Source organism: Aspergillus aculeatinus (assembly GCF_003184765.1).
Source record: "Aspergillus aculeatinus CBS 121060 unplaced genomic scaffold BO66scaffold_76, whole genome shotgun sequence".
Taxonomy (NCBI): domain Eukaryota; kingdom Fungi; phylum Ascomycota; class Eurotiomycetes; order Eurotiales; family Aspergillaceae; genus Aspergillus; species Aspergillus aculeatinus.
The window spans coordinates 55401-68809 of record NW_020291545.1 but is presented as its reverse complement, the minus strand read 5'-3'; the positions used below and the strand labels follow the sequence as shown (position 1 = coordinate 68809).

The following is a 13409-nucleotide window of genomic DNA, read 5'->3' as shown; positions in this document are numbered from 1 at the left end:
CATGTCAACCCCCATCCGAGGGATGCTGCAGGCAACATTCCATTGTTTGAGGCTGTGCGCAACGGGCACGAAGCGGTAGTGAATCTTTTGCTTCGGGCTGGGGGACTGGGAGATGTCGATGCGACCGACGAGGACGGACAGACCGCCCTGGCCATGGCGGCGAAAGACGGCCACGTGGGAGTCGCGCGGCTGCTTTTAGCGGCGGGGGCAAGTCCCGATGTCAAGGACACCTTTGGGCAGACTCCGCTGGTAAAAGCGGCGCAGGCTGGTTGGAAGGAAGTTGTGCAGCTTTTGCTTGCCACGGACGGTGTGGACCGTAACTCCCAGGATGCGGAGGGTCGGACTCCGCTATCATGGGCGGCGGAGAATGGATTTGTGGACGTCGTCAAGGTGTTGCTCGCGGCGGATGGCGATCCCACTCTTCCCGATAACGACGGGAAAACGCCCCTTTCTTGGGCGGAGGATTTCGGTAACGAGATCTTGGCGGACTTGCTGCGAGGTCGGGAAAAATAAGCAATTTGATGAAGCACTTAGGGGTAAGTTGATATGGAACGAGTCCTTGAATTCTTGGTGGTTGGTTGGCTGAACTATCTGAGATGACAACATGTGAAGGAAGTAGTAGCCTGCTAACCGTGTCGGATCACGTGACCAGCCTACCCAGGAACGCCGACAATATACTCTATGTAGCCAATGAGTACAGCGGTTGATTTGAATCTCTTCTCTCATTGATTGTAATCCTGTCTGCTACCTCCAACGTCTCTTTACTCTTCAGCTCTCCACACGCTCAACACACAAGTGCCACTGCTACATGAACTGCATGCTGCCGGACGTCGGGCCGGTTACCGATGCGCAAAGTGCGGAGTACGTGCGGAGAGCCCGTTTAGCCACGGAGTGGCGGGACCTTGCCTCACAAACTGACTGCTAAGTCCTTGTTCAATCTTAAGGACATCGCAATTAGGCTAAAACACCAGGTCAAACAGTCCTGCAATTCGCTTGTCAACCAATCCACGTTATGCCACACGATGTTGGCACGCAGCCTCCCCCACGCTCCGTGTCCTGCAGCGTTAGCCTCGATGCTTTCACCACAAAGCAATCCTCCCATTTTGCCCAGGCCAGTAATCAAAATCGGCTGTGAAGAACGGCGGAGCATAGCTCCGTGGGCTGGGACTTAGACTGGCTCGTTGCCTGACTGGGTTGCCAAAAGTCAAGGCATATAAGTAGCTCTGTCGCAGACCATAAGCTTCTTCTAATCTGTTCTAATCTGAGAACCACCACAGTCACGCAAAAATGGTCGGACTGCTTTCAATTACCGCGGCGCTTGCCGCGACGGTGTTGCCCAACATGTGCGTATCTTCGAAATCCTGACATGAAGAGATGTGACCCCGGCTAATCGCTCTCTTTACCTCTCCAGTGTCTCTGCCGTTGGTCTGGATCAGGCTGCAGTTGCCAAAGGACTTCAATACTTTGGCACAGCTACGGATAATCCCGAGCTCACGGATATTCCATACCTTACTCAGCTGAACAACACCGCGGACTTTGGTCAAATCACCCCTGGAAACTCGATGAAGGTGACTATGACGTGTGTCTAGCTCATGGGATTGTTACTGAAATCTCGTGATAGTGGGATGCCACAGAACCATCTCAGGGCACCTTCACGTTCACGAAAGGCGATGTCATCGCAGATCTGGCCGAGGGTAATGGCCAATATCTCCGATGTCATACTCTGGTTTGGTATAATCAGCTACCTAGCTGGGGTATGTGTCCTTCGTCTTTCTGTGGAGGCTTGTGAAGGGACACAACATGAATACTAATGACTATCGCGGACAGTGACTAGCGGAACTTGGACTAATGCTACTCTCACCGCCGCGTTGAAGGACCACATCACGAATGTGGTGTCGCACTACAAAGGGAAATGTCTTCATTGGGACGTGGTCAATGAGGGTGAGTCAAGCGTCTCCTTTCTCTACTCCTATCCGAAAGCCTGACACGCTTCCAGCGTTGAACGACGACGGTACTTACCGCACCAACATCTTCTACACCACCATCGGCGAAGCCTACATCCCCATTGCCTTTGCCGCAGCGGCTGCAGCCGACCCGGACGCGAAGCTGTTCTACAATGACTACAACCTCGAATACGGCGGCGCCAAAGCCGCCAGCGCCCGCGCCATTGTCCAGCTGGTCAAGAATGCAGGTGCCAAGATCGACGGGGTAGGGTTGCAGGCCCACTTCAGCGTCGGCACCGTGCCGAGTACGAGCTCGCTCGTCTCGGTGCTGCAATCTTTCACTGCGCTCGGGGTCGAGGTCGCCTACACGGAGGCCGACGTGCGCATTCTCCTGCCCACCACCGCCACTACCCTGGCCCAACAGTCGAGCGATTTCCAGGCCCTGGTGCAATCTTGTGTGCAGACAACGGGCTGCGTCGGCTTCACTATCTGGGATTGGACAGATAAGTACAGCTGGGTTCCCAGCACGTTCTCGGGCTATGGGGCGGCGCTGCCCTGGGATGAGAACCTGGTCAAGAAGCCCGCGTACAATGGCTTGTTGGCCGGCATGGGGGTTACAGTTACCACTACGACTACCACCACCACTGCTACTGCCACTGGTAAGACTACGACTACCACGACGGGTGCCGCGAGCACGGGGACTACGGCTGCGCATTGGGGGCAGTGTGGAGGGCTTAACTGGAGTGGACCGACGGCGTGTGCCACTGGGTACACCTGCACTTATGTCAATGACTATTACTCGCAGTGTCTGTGAAATATAGCCCAACCTAAACCTGCCGGAGTGCTTGCCATTGAGTCAGTGAGATTTATATATCACAATACTCAAAGTCTATTGCTCGACCTCTGAGGTAGTACCCTGTAATGTCTTTAGAAAGGGGAGACCAGATGGCGCATTTTGTATGGTTATTGGCTGTTAGGGGAAGCCTCTTGATGCAGTAAAATCCTTGGAGCTCGTCTTAGCTTCACCACTTGTTGAACTGGGTACTAGACTCCGACACCGCATTGAGGTGCGAGCTCTTTGCCGGAGTCCGCTTGTTCAGCGGGGAAAGAAGTCCGCTTCTTCAGCGGTGAAAGAAGCCCCCTTGCACATGGGGAAAAATCGCTCAAAGGGCGATATCTACTCCTCCTTCTCCTCCTCCTTCTCCTCCTCCTTCACCTCCTCCTTCACCTCCTCCTTCACCTCCTCCTTCACCTCCTCCTTCACCTCCTCCGCCGCCGCCGCATCCTCCCCGCGACGGGGCACCTCCCGCTTCCAGCTTATCTGCTCGCCCCCCCCGGCCTCGAGCGCCCGAGCCAAGGCCGCCGCGTCCCGCCGCTGGCTTCGCCGGGCCCGGGCGTTGTTGGGTTGGTGGGTGGGGCGGACGAAACGAGGTGTCCCCGGAGGGACGAAACGGGTGCACGTCGCACGGATGTGCCCGAAGGCACCGCAACGCGTACAGAACTAGAAAGAGCAAGTATATTAGCGAACCTGAAGGGATCGAACTGTGCAAGAGATGTGCTTGCGCTTGCGCTTACCTGGAATTTGCGGTCCTGGTGCGGCCCCGCCTTGGGGCCTTTGCCCCCGCCCCGGTCTCCGCCCTGGTTGGGCTTCCGGCCCCCGGCCCCGGATGCTGCTGCTGCTGCCGCCGCCGTGCTGGTTCCCGGTGGACATATTCGGTTGTGGGGAGAGAGAAGAGCTATAGATGTAACGAGATGGATGAAGATGAGGTTGATGTGGACGAGTTGCGTGAGACGGACGCGACGGACGAGGAGAGGAGAGGGGAGGTGAGGTGAGGTGAGGTGAGCAGGAGGGTAGGAGACTAACTAGAGCTCTTCCACAATGAAGCGGATCCTACTGGTTGCTGTGTTTGCATTCACACATATTGACTAAGCACCTGTTCGCGGATGTCTTCATATTACTCCTTGATCAAGCGACTACTTACAATAATGCTTCTGGTGAATACTATATACTTATAGCCACTTTTCTCTAGTGATACCTGAGCGAAGTAATCGATATAGACAAGGACAGATATAAGGAAATGGTACTATTCACAATGTCATAAAGTAAATCTGTGCTTGATGCTTAAATAATAACGGTATCCAATAGGATCGTATTCATCTGGCGTCCTAATTTCAGGCGAACCAATGTTTGATTTGGTGAGGTGAATTGTATGCAGTGTCATCCTGGAAATTTGAAGGCGGATGGGAAGACATTCATAGTCTCTGTAAGTCATACCTGCTAAACACCGCCCCTAATACTTCTCTTTGATGTCTTCTCTGTTGTTGAATCTACCTTTGGATTATCATATTCTTGTATCTAAGTATTCGAACATGTCTGCCCCGCGTCGCCGTTCGCGTACTCGCAATCAGCGTACTCGCATCCAATTGGATAAGCTGTTGCAGCGGCTGTTGCAGGAACAGATAAGAGTCCCTCGGGACGAACATCTCCTCCTCAAACAGTATACTGAGATCACGCACATCACGCAGTACGATTTCGAGCCGCTATGTGGGTCATCTGTGACTACATCTCAGACCGAAGTCCTCTTCGAGCCTATGTTGCATGGAAATGTCCAGCATTGCAGAGATCACCATTTTTTGTTGCGGCCATTCCATGCCCACCTCCCAGAGAACCCACCGACAATCACTATGACGCACTGCACCAGGCAGCTGTGTGTTTTTGTGGAGGATTACACAGCCCGCAGCGTTCTCCGGCATCGGATCCTGCACCCTATCATGTGAGAATTCTCATGTTTCAAACAATATCTTTGATACTTGCTCAATATAAGGACCAACTAACCTGTCCCCGGCCTCTGTTCTCTTAGTAATCCGAGTCCCTTCCTCCTCGATATCTGGATTTACGGCTACTACCCACATATCTCCCGATGGTCGATGGACTAATACATTGAGCCAGATACGGGCGGTGACACAGTTCTCTCCCACACTGCCATAATGGGGCACCAACCCAAGGATGGCCAGGAAAACAGGGTTCTGTATGGATCACTGATTGCCTTGATCTCTCCCATGCGCAGTCAGACATTCCAGCTCAAGGTGGACACCGCAGGGGAACAGAAAGCCCTAGAGGATCTCGAAGACGAGGATTGAGAGGCCTATCCTTACCTCTTCCCCAGTGAGGATACCTTCCCTGTCCTCTTCTTCTCTGCGGTGGGTCCGCGCCATGCGAGGATTCTTTTTGCGTGAATGAACGGCCGCCAGCTGGCCATCAGGCGATCGAAGCTGTATAGCTTGGTGCGAGTGGCGGAGGCGCCAGTCGAGTCTTTTGCTTCGCTCAGGATGAGTCGGTCTGTGGTTAGGCCTTCTAAAGGCAGGCAATACTATCTATTCCCACTGTTCACGCGGTGCGTGTCCTCAAATGCTATTCCCACTGCGCATGTGGGTCTCCAGTGACGTGCTCTCACCCTCTCGCGGTGCTGAAGTCTAGTAGCCAATAATAACCTGTCGGTGAAGCTAGACGAGCATACTCTCTGACCTGATACGTCGCTTGATCGCATATCGGAATCAATACTCATTCTCTTTCTTGAATACGGATTATCATTCGCGAGTCTCCGTAGTCAAAAGGCATCACAGGCACAATATCAAAGCTGTAGTCTCTGCCATGCTTCTCTCCTCTCTATCCTCATGTCCAAGGTTTGGAGCCAGCTCTTTCTCAACCACGCGCTTGTCTTTATTGCTCGTCAACCTCCCGAGATACGCAAGAGCAGATTACGATTCGTTCTGTCCTAATGCCAAGCAACCCCATACTCGTCGCAAGAAATAAGATATACTAACCTCCGATTTCTGAAGCACCGGTAAGGGTATCAATCCATCTTGCCTCATTGTATCTCTCGTCATCCCTGAGTCATATTCCGGCCTGCTGTTGAAGTGGTGACATTTTGCCAAAGGCGGAGCTTTTGGTTGGCTGAACGTCTCACCGCCTTTTGATGCTTTCCTCAGGGCTGCGGAAGGAGCCGCCCGAACCGTGGCAGGCTTCCCCAGATTTCGTCAAGTTCAACAATCAACCTCCACTGACTTCACGCAGTCGATTCTCTTTTCTCCTGAGTAAACGCGTTCCGACCTGGACAACTCGCAGTTACTGTGGAGCGTCAAAAATCGACAACTCGCCGCCAAAGTCGCTTACAGGGAGGAATGTGAGACCTCTCATTTTACCAAGACAGTCGTGACATCCACACCCCGCATCTTGGTCACGGACAGCTGCATCTCCTGCGTCTAGACTGACGACCTCAGTCCCGCCTCAATAGATTCGTCGCTTACAGGAACCTCTTCGAAAGCGTCACCAACTCGACCTGGTTCGATACCTCCGCAGGGTCCGCCAAACCGCTTATCTACATATCCCCCGCGTTATCAGAACGTTAACATGCTTCCCACTTGATTTTCTATGAAAGCCGTTGGGCTGAACTCATATATTGCGGACTTACAACTCAGACTCAGGCAACAAAATGAAGAGAAGCGCCCGCGAAGTTTCAAGCCGAATGGTAGATTGAAGTCAACTTCGCCACAGCTACCTACGCACTTGTACATGTGTATACTGAATGACAGTGGCTGAACTACCGGCATCGATCCGGTGTCTGGTGGGTCCCCGCTGCATGGCGGTAATGGCGGGGAAAACAAATACAGGCTGAAGTAAAGCCACGAATCATTTTGTGGGCTCTGCGCAGAGCTCCACCACAGCTCCAGTCTGATCTCCCAGCACGTCGGCCCGATTGAGCTTCGGAACGCTGATTTGCCGGGTAGGAGCTGAAAGGGGCGGTTGCCCAAACCTGCCAACTCTAGTCCTTTCTCCAATTGTTGTTCGGCCTCGATCCCCACCATCCAGCTGCACCACTGCAGATGCGGCTGAGTTTGGACGTGTACTTGGCGATCGGTGATCGGTGGGCTGTGGAGCTGAACACACGCGGTTAGTGGCCGCTTAGCGATTGGGGTGGCTCAGAGTGGCTGCACTATTGATTCCAGTTGTGCTAATCGTGAGAAAGAGTAGTCACAACCCGCGGAGTTCTTCGGCAGACAATCTTCCAGTAGGCAACCGTCGCTGAGATGAATAAGCTGATGTCTGTCCAGTGATGACTTTCTCGTCAACCATCAACAGTGTGCGTGCGAGTGCTTCAAGCTATATAGTGAGCCTCAATTCCATATCTCTGTCTGGCTACAAGGATGCACCACTTATTCACCAGTTTGCGTGGTGGTCTATTTCCATAGTACTACAGCTGACGTTTCATCAATCCCAACATAGTTCCTGGTCTACATTCACAGACCCATTGATCTTTACTTTCCTTCTTCATCCGGCTCTCTCCTCAAAAATCACAACCCCGATCAAGAATCCAAGATGGTGTTGTACCGCGACGACGAATTCCGTCAGAACGCGCAGAAATGGGAACAGAAAGTTGACGTCGACGACTCCGGGAGGTACAAGGTCGCTTGCCTCAACGCTACGGCGTATGGGGCGTATGAAGGTCCCCTGAACGGGATTCGGTTCTGGTTCGAGAGGGAGGAGTACTACGTGCTGGTCGGCTGCCCGCCTTGGATCAGCACCAAGATGGCCGCTGACGGTCGGTGGGCCAAGAACATCTCCAAGTATTGGGACCAGTGCTGGGAGGACACTGTTGAGCCGCGATACAACTGTGAGGAATGGGGGTTCACCAAGAAGGACACGAACATGTACCATGTGAAGGGATGGGGCCCTGATGTCATGGCAGGGTTGGATGGTCTCGAGCGCCGGTTGGGAATCGTGCTGGCGCAGACCGACTACGAGGGCTACGGGCGTTACCTCGTGATGCGGATCAAGGAGGGGCTGAAGGCCCTGGATCCCACCTGGAAGAAGACAGAGGATGGCTATGACGCAAAGTACAAGCAAGACCATGCCAAAGATGTGAAGCAACGGATAAATGGCGGGTGGGCCGTTCATAACGATGGGTCGGTCACGAACAGCTACTTTTAGTTCTTGGGTCTATGCATATATCTATGTGGTTTCGTTCAAATAGCCACTTGCGGCATCTTCTGCGTGATGGATCATATATGCAGCCGGCCCTGCCATCTGCCCTCTGCGCCAGAGGTAGTTACTCTTAAAGGCTAAACATTATAATTTAATTCTTGAGACTTATCCCAATCAAAGGAAGTGGAGTTTAGAGCACCACGACTCCTTATGGGGAATTGCTCAGTTAATTGATAGACCGACAACAAGAGTTCGCAGACTTGTGGTTCAGGCCTGATGAACAATTCTGGGATCGAATTGAGGCACATCATGATTCTCCTAGATGAATCCGATCTGACATGCCATAAGTGAGGTGGGTGCATGGTGAAACATGCAGAGATGACTGCTTCCACCAAGATGAGACCCGAGATCCATGATAGATTGGAACTGAACAATCCCGTCACACCCAGTACACAACAACGCAACCCACCAAACTGCTAACCAATACAGTGCTTATGACCCACTCTCTCCATCTCTTCAATTCGAGCCCTTGGATTGTTTCCAAACCCCATAGTCCTGCCCACTCCTTCGGTTTGTTCCTCTGCCACATCAGCCTACGCGGTTGAGTCAGCCTCGAGGTACAAATCTATGTCCAGAACTTACTTGTTCTGATGTAGCATGTCGGTATTCTGGAGTACGTCGGCCACGTGATCCGAGGCGATGCATTAAGCGAATTTCCCACGTCGAGATCTTAGCTAGTCCATCAACCAACCTCCAAAAATTCAGGATATCGTTCCATATTGCCCAACCCAAGATTCTTCCTGTCTTCAAATCGTGACGACATATTCCTATGTCTCTTCTTCACTGCATGACACTCGATCAGCATAGAGCCTCGTTCTATTCCTTCCTCTGAAGCATGAACACACCACTCAACACCGTGAGCCCAACCGATCCAGAGTCAATCTGAGACAGTCAAGTCATGTCCATCTCATGCCAATAAGACGGATAAAAGGTTCAGACTACTGCCGTGATGTAATGAAATATGCTGACACCGGATATGCATCTTGATAGAAAGAATGCAGCCTAACTCCACATATCAACGAAGACTAACGCTAGAAGCCGGCCCCTGCCAGTTGAACCAAGAACAGTTCGCCGATTATGACCAAGATCCCAGCCACGACCACCGCGACCTCCATAACCAGCGCCTTGAGAGTGATCTTGAAGCAGCGCACCCAAACAGGCCGTGCGACGGTGGTCCAGGCATCCTTGATGCCAAGCCTTTCACCGGTGCCTCCAAACTTGGGCCTCACCTTGCCATCAAACCGGCGATCGAAGGGCACGAAGGGCACATCCTCCTCGGGGAGCATGGAGGCGGCCACGCGCACGAAGACCACTCGCGCGGGCAAGGTGACCAGCAGGGAGAGTATCGCCGGGATGAGAACAACCACCACAAACCGGAGATGGCCCCCCAAGGCTAGATGCCCCTGCGCGACACCCGCAACACTCACAAAGGCCCAGCTGCCAGCCGGCACCGCCACGAGATACATCGTGTACGACACGCACACGAGGGCATTCTGCAGCGCCGCCGCCGGGGCGATCCGCGGCCAGTGCCCGAGGAGGCCCCGCGTTTCCCGAGATCTGGCGCCGCGCGGGGATCGGTCGGCGATGATCACGTGTACCCAGGCCATCTGCACGGTGGCCAGGCACATCCGCGCGGCGAACTCCACTGCGAACGAGGCGAGCGTGAGGCGGGCGGGCCCCGCATAGAATATCGGGTTGAGAAAGAATCCCACACCCCGGTCGAGGATGTAGAAGGGGAAGTACATGCGGAATCCATGCAAGCATGAAATGATGAGCCCGCCTCCTCCTTCTCCTCCACCACGGGCGCGGAGGTGCTTGATGGCTGAGCGGAATTCGCTCGTTATGGGCTTTACCCTCGAGGTGAACGGATCTACAATCGCGGGATTATCGTCATGTGCGCTTTCGAGGCGGATGGAGGGACTCGGGTCGGCGTCCTCGATCGCGGCCAGCGTCACGATCACATGGTTGCAGGTGTAATCGACCTGTCTTGGGTCAGTCTGAATTTCTACCCGCTAGTGAGCAGACTGACTGACGCAGATAAGTGCAAAAGCAAAGGCAAGGAAGGTGAAGAGGAAAACCAAGGGTGGAATCGCTTGCGAGAACCCCGTGTCTTGCCGGGATTGCAGTCGAGCAGATACAAATTCGGTGGCGTAGCGTGTGAGCACATGCGTGATCGACGACATAGCGATGGATCGAGAGGAGTGAAATCAGATTTGAACGAAGAATTAACTCAGCATGGACGGTCCATGGTTTATAATATGCCCATGGCGCCAAGGGTTGTTGGCGATGTCTCACTTTAGTCTCGAACACTTCTGCGCCAAGGCCCCGTAGTGCGCGCCTACCATCATAAGCGACAGCGATCCGGATTTCTGGTCACTTTCGCACATCGGAAGCAGCAAGGTACTGCCTTTGCACTCCTGCAAAGATATTCACCCAGCCCCCAAAACGCGCACGGATCACGACCGGAAATGGGAAAGACAAGGCTTGCGCACACGCCACGCTTATGGTGGTCGCATATAGGTAGCGAGATGTGGACCTGAAGAGGGGAAACATGTGGGGCATTTCAGGGTGCATAAGCGCTAATTCCGGGCTCCGGGCTCCGGGCTCCCAAGCCCTACTAAAGTTTTGGTGCCTGGAAATCATCAGCCCAGGCATGCCCAAATCGAGATTTGGTTCGAGGTCCTCATGTCGAGACATCTTAGTACAGAAAGGTGGAAGTCACAAAAAGCAGTCAGTGGATCAGCGTGTCGTAGTATGTCTTTTCTACTGGGTTCCGCTCATACCCGACCACTTGTAAACAACGAACTCCGTCACTCCTTCTCAGCTCCGCTCTCCCTCGCTATCAAGAAACCTCAACTTGGCGTAACTTCCTGCTTACTTTCACTCCCACGCCAACCCTCTGGTCTGGAAAGGCACCATTCCCGCCATGGCCCTTGTGCATGCATGCATCCATCCATCTTGCCAGACCTTGTCATATCTGCCTTCCGCATATCAGAAAAACCGACAGTATCCATAAGCGGACGGGAAGCCCTGTTTTCCACACCCTGTGGTCGTATGTACTAGATGCGGTTTTTAATTATTATATAATCGGATTATGGATTGAACACTGGACACTTACCGAACAAATTCCGTGATTGTTTATCTCCGCTGCTGGAGTACTTTTATTTTCTCTTCATGAAGCCCTACTCACCCCTTTGTACCCTGCTACGATACTACATTCTTGTAGTCAACATAAACTCATATTTAGAACTACAATCTATAACTGCTTAGAGCTGAGAAAGCGTTCTGCGTTGTTTATGACTACCCTCCAAGCAGGCAAAAGGAACTTGTACAGTACAAATACAAGCCGGAAGCACACGGGCGGCGATCTGGTCGTCTGGGTAAACTAGCGGGTAAGCTAACAGGTGAGCCCACCCTGAGGTACACATAATACAGCTTGAACACGGGGAGTAAGAGCCAGGGTAGTTCTGCCAGTGAGGGACGACTTGACTGTCGAGCTTGAAGTCTTCTTACTCTTGTCTACGTTTCAAGTTATGAACAAACTATTCAACGGAACGTTGCAGTAGCATCGAAGCAGGCAGCGCGGTAAGGAATGGCCAGGTCGGACAGAAGTATAACTATATACAACCAGAGAAGAAATTTAAAACCCATACTGAAAAGAATGGCCAGGTCGGACAAAGGTAGAAGCACAACGCAGTAAATAATAAGCAAGAACGCCCCAATCTATCCCAGACGAAAGGAAAAGACAAAGGAAACCTCGTACAGTCCAACTTGATACAATCTGTTCTTCGAGGACAGGTCGGTTGCAGTTCGCCAGCCAAAGAAGACAATATTACACACCCAAGCCTCAAAAATCGCAATCCAAGAACACCGTCGCCTTGCGGTGGGATCATCTGTCATCCAAGCTGCAGCAAATGGTTAGCTGTGCTCGCTAGCAAGAAGAGTGATACATACCAGGTTGTCGAAAATATCTATCCAACACAAGCGTCGCCCCGCGGTGGGATCGACGTCATCCAAGCTGCAGCAAATGATTAGCTGTGCTCGCTTGCAAACATAGCAGCACATACCAAATTTTCGAAAGTATCTATCCAACACAGGCGTCCGGTGACGCGTCTCGGGGGGGGGAGGGGGATCGTTGCGGGCCGTTCGATCTGCTGTTCAGTAAGCAATAACCGACCTGGTTCCGGTACAACCAGGCCCAAAGGAGTGTGGGGGGAGAGGGGAAAAGTGGCAAGGAGTGACCAGGTCGGACAGGGGTAAGCCACATATAAACAGAAAACAAGGCAAAAGCAGCCTGAGACTTAAAGGAATGACCAGGTCGGACAGAGAACAAAAAGAAAAGTGGCAAAGGAGTGACCAGGTCGGACAGAAAAGCCACATATAAACACAAAACAAGATGTTGGCAACGACAAAATCAAAGGAATGACCAGGTCGGACAGCAGAAAGAAAAGAAGAAAAGCAGGCAGTGGCAAAGGAGTGACCAGGTCGGACAAGGAAAACCACATATCTACACAAAGCAAGACGTTGCCAACGATCGAACCAAAGGAGTGACCAGGTCGGACAGAAAAGAAAAGCAGAGCAGCAGACAGTGGCAAAGGAGTGACCAGGTCGGACAAAAACAAAACCACATATCAAACAAATCAAAAGAGTGACTCGATGTACATCGTGATCAAAGGAAAGACACAGAGACCAAGCAAGGCCAGAGCCCCCAAGGCATGAGGGTTAAATGAGCGGACGGGAGTACTCGGACGAGTACTCACCATATCAAATTCACGAATGGACGGATCAGTCAGATCCTCATCGCTCCAGACGTTAACGCCAGGAACGAGCCATCGAGAAACGGTAGTGACAGTGTTGGTCTCCGCCCACGAGACCTTCTTCTTCGGCTTCACCTTGCGGACGTCGCCGTCCACAGGCTTCACCAGGATCGAACGAGGGGACGCGCCTTCGAGAGAACGCACAGGCAAAAAGAACGACGAACAAGCAGAAAAAACACGAGTCACAGGCTGCAAAAAGGAAACAGAAGGAGTGGCTGCTTCAGAAGGGTGTACCGGACCCTCCTTCGGCGAAGAAGAAGAAGAAGAAGAAGAAGGAACAAAGGAAGAGAGCAGGGGAACACGGGAGAACGCACGAGAGAACATCTTGAAGATCGTAGAGCGTTAAAAACGATACTAGCATCAAGAGAATCAAGCGGTATGGGGAGGAGAAGAAGAGAAGAAGAGAAGGGGAGAGAGGAGGGAGAAGATGGAGTAGATAAAGTAGGTAAATAGCCGTTGTTGCTGGGCAGTGGAGGAAAGAACCCGCACTGGTGAATGGAAGGCAAGCGCAGTGTGAGCATGGATACTGGGGAAGGAACTCCCCCATCGCTCTATCTCCCCACCTTCCACTCTTGCTTACCTGCTGAGCACGAATTGAAGTCATGA

The 13409-nt window shown here is 52.5% G+C and overlaps 7 protein-coding genes across 7 annotated transcripts; 4 read left to right on the top strand and 3 right to left on the bottom strand.

Annotated features, from left to right (window-relative positions):
- The first annotated feature begins 106 nt into the window (after nucleotides 1-106).
- On the top strand, nucleotides 107-556 carry BO66DRAFT_396053 (ankyrin repeat domain-containing protein). Its single transcript, XM_025648374.1, has one exon. It carries the CDS (start codon nucleotides 154-156, stop codon nucleotides 511-513), a length of 360 nt encoding a protein of 119 aa, XP_025498458.1. The 5' UTR covers nucleotides 107-153; the 3' UTR covers nucleotides 514-556.
- Nucleotides 557-1272: 716 nt separating this feature from the next.
- On the top strand, nucleotides 1273-2757 carry BO66DRAFT_463818 (putative endo-1,4-beta-xylanase; the record flags this gene model as incomplete). The annotated part of the gene is made up of 5 exons (XM_025652430.1): nucleotides 1273-1343; nucleotides 1412-1568; nucleotides 1622-1754; nucleotides 1828-1931; nucleotides 2107-2757. Exons 1-5 carry the CDS (start codon nucleotides 1288-1290, stop codon nucleotides 2755-2757), a joined length of 1101 nt encoding a protein of 366 aa, XP_025498457.1. The 5' UTR covers nucleotides 1273-1287.
- Nucleotides 2758-3120: 363 nt separating this feature from the next.
- Nucleotides 3121-4165, bottom strand: BO66DRAFT_406206 (uncharacterized protein; the record flags this gene model as incomplete). The annotated part of the gene is made up of 4 exons (XM_025649007.1): nucleotides 3121-3444; nucleotides 3519-3806; nucleotides 3926-3945; nucleotides 4126-4165. The coding sequence occupies 4 exons, from the start codon at nucleotides 4163-4165 to the stop codon at nucleotides 3121-3123; spliced, it is 672 nt and encodes a 223-aa protein (XP_025498456.1).
- Nucleotides 4166-4313: 148 nt separating this feature from the next.
- Nucleotides 4314-5084, top strand: BO66DRAFT_443807 (uncharacterized protein; the record flags this gene model as incomplete). The annotated part of the gene is made up of 2 exons (XM_025651542.1): nucleotides 4314-4488; nucleotides 4894-5084. The coding sequence occupies 2 exons, from the start codon at nucleotides 4314-4316 to the stop codon at nucleotides 5082-5084; spliced, it is 366 nt and encodes a 121-aa protein (XP_025498455.1).
- A 1789-nt stretch (nucleotides 5085-6873) lies between these two features.
- BO66DRAFT_432559 (uncharacterized protein) lies at nucleotides 6874-8020 on the top strand. The gene is made up of 3 exons (XM_025650652.1): nucleotides 6874-6894; nucleotides 6971-7111; nucleotides 7228-8020. Exons 2-3 carry the CDS (start codon nucleotides 7058-7060, stop codon nucleotides 7930-7932), a joined length of 759 nt encoding a protein of 252 aa, XP_025498454.1. The 5' UTR covers nucleotides 6874-6894; nucleotides 6971-7057; the 3' UTR covers nucleotides 7933-8020.
- A 991-nt stretch (nucleotides 8021-9011) lies between these two features.
- Nucleotides 9012-10249, bottom strand: BO66DRAFT_432558 (uncharacterized protein). The gene is made up of 2 exons (XM_025650651.1): nucleotides 10020-10249; nucleotides 9012-9968 (listed from the first exon to the last, which is right to left on the bottom strand). Exons 1-2 carry the CDS (start codon nucleotides 10167-10169, stop codon nucleotides 9018-9020), a joined length of 1101 nt encoding a protein of 366 aa, XP_025498453.1. The 5' UTR covers nucleotides 10170-10249; the 3' UTR covers nucleotides 9012-9017.
- Nucleotides 10250-12626: 2377 nt separating this feature from the next.
- Nucleotides 12627-13127, bottom strand: BO66DRAFT_443804 (uncharacterized protein; the record flags this gene model as incomplete). The annotated part of the gene is made up of 1 exon (XM_025651541.1): nucleotides 12627-13127. The coding sequence occupies one exon, from the start codon at nucleotides 13125-13127 to the stop codon at nucleotides 12627-12629; it is 501 nt and encodes a 166-aa protein (XP_025498452.1).
- Nucleotides 13128-13409: the final 282 nt, after the last annotated feature.

Bases quoted from the DNA above. Each gene is read 5' to 3' on its own strand.
- BO66DRAFT_396053 (XM_025648374.1), top strand. From the start codon at position 154: ATGGCGGCGAAAGACGGCCACGTGGGAGTCGCGCGGCTGCTTTTAGCG.
- BO66DRAFT_432559 (XM_025650652.1), top strand. From the start codon at position 7,058: ATGACTTTCTCGTCAACCATCAACAGTGTGCGTGCGAGTGCTTCAAGC. The intron at 7,112-7,227 runs GTGAGCCTCAAT...ATCCCAACATAG, and splicing joins CGAGTGCTTCAAGCTATATA to TTCCTGGTCTACATTCACAG.
- BO66DRAFT_432558 (XM_025650651.1), bottom strand. From the start codon at position 10,169: ATGTCGTCGATCACGCATGTGCTCACACGCTACGCCACCGAATTTGTA. The intron at 9,969-10,019 runs GTCAGTCAGTCT...GACCCAAGACAG, and splicing joins TTGCTTTTGCACTTATCTGC to GTCGATTACACCTGCAACCA.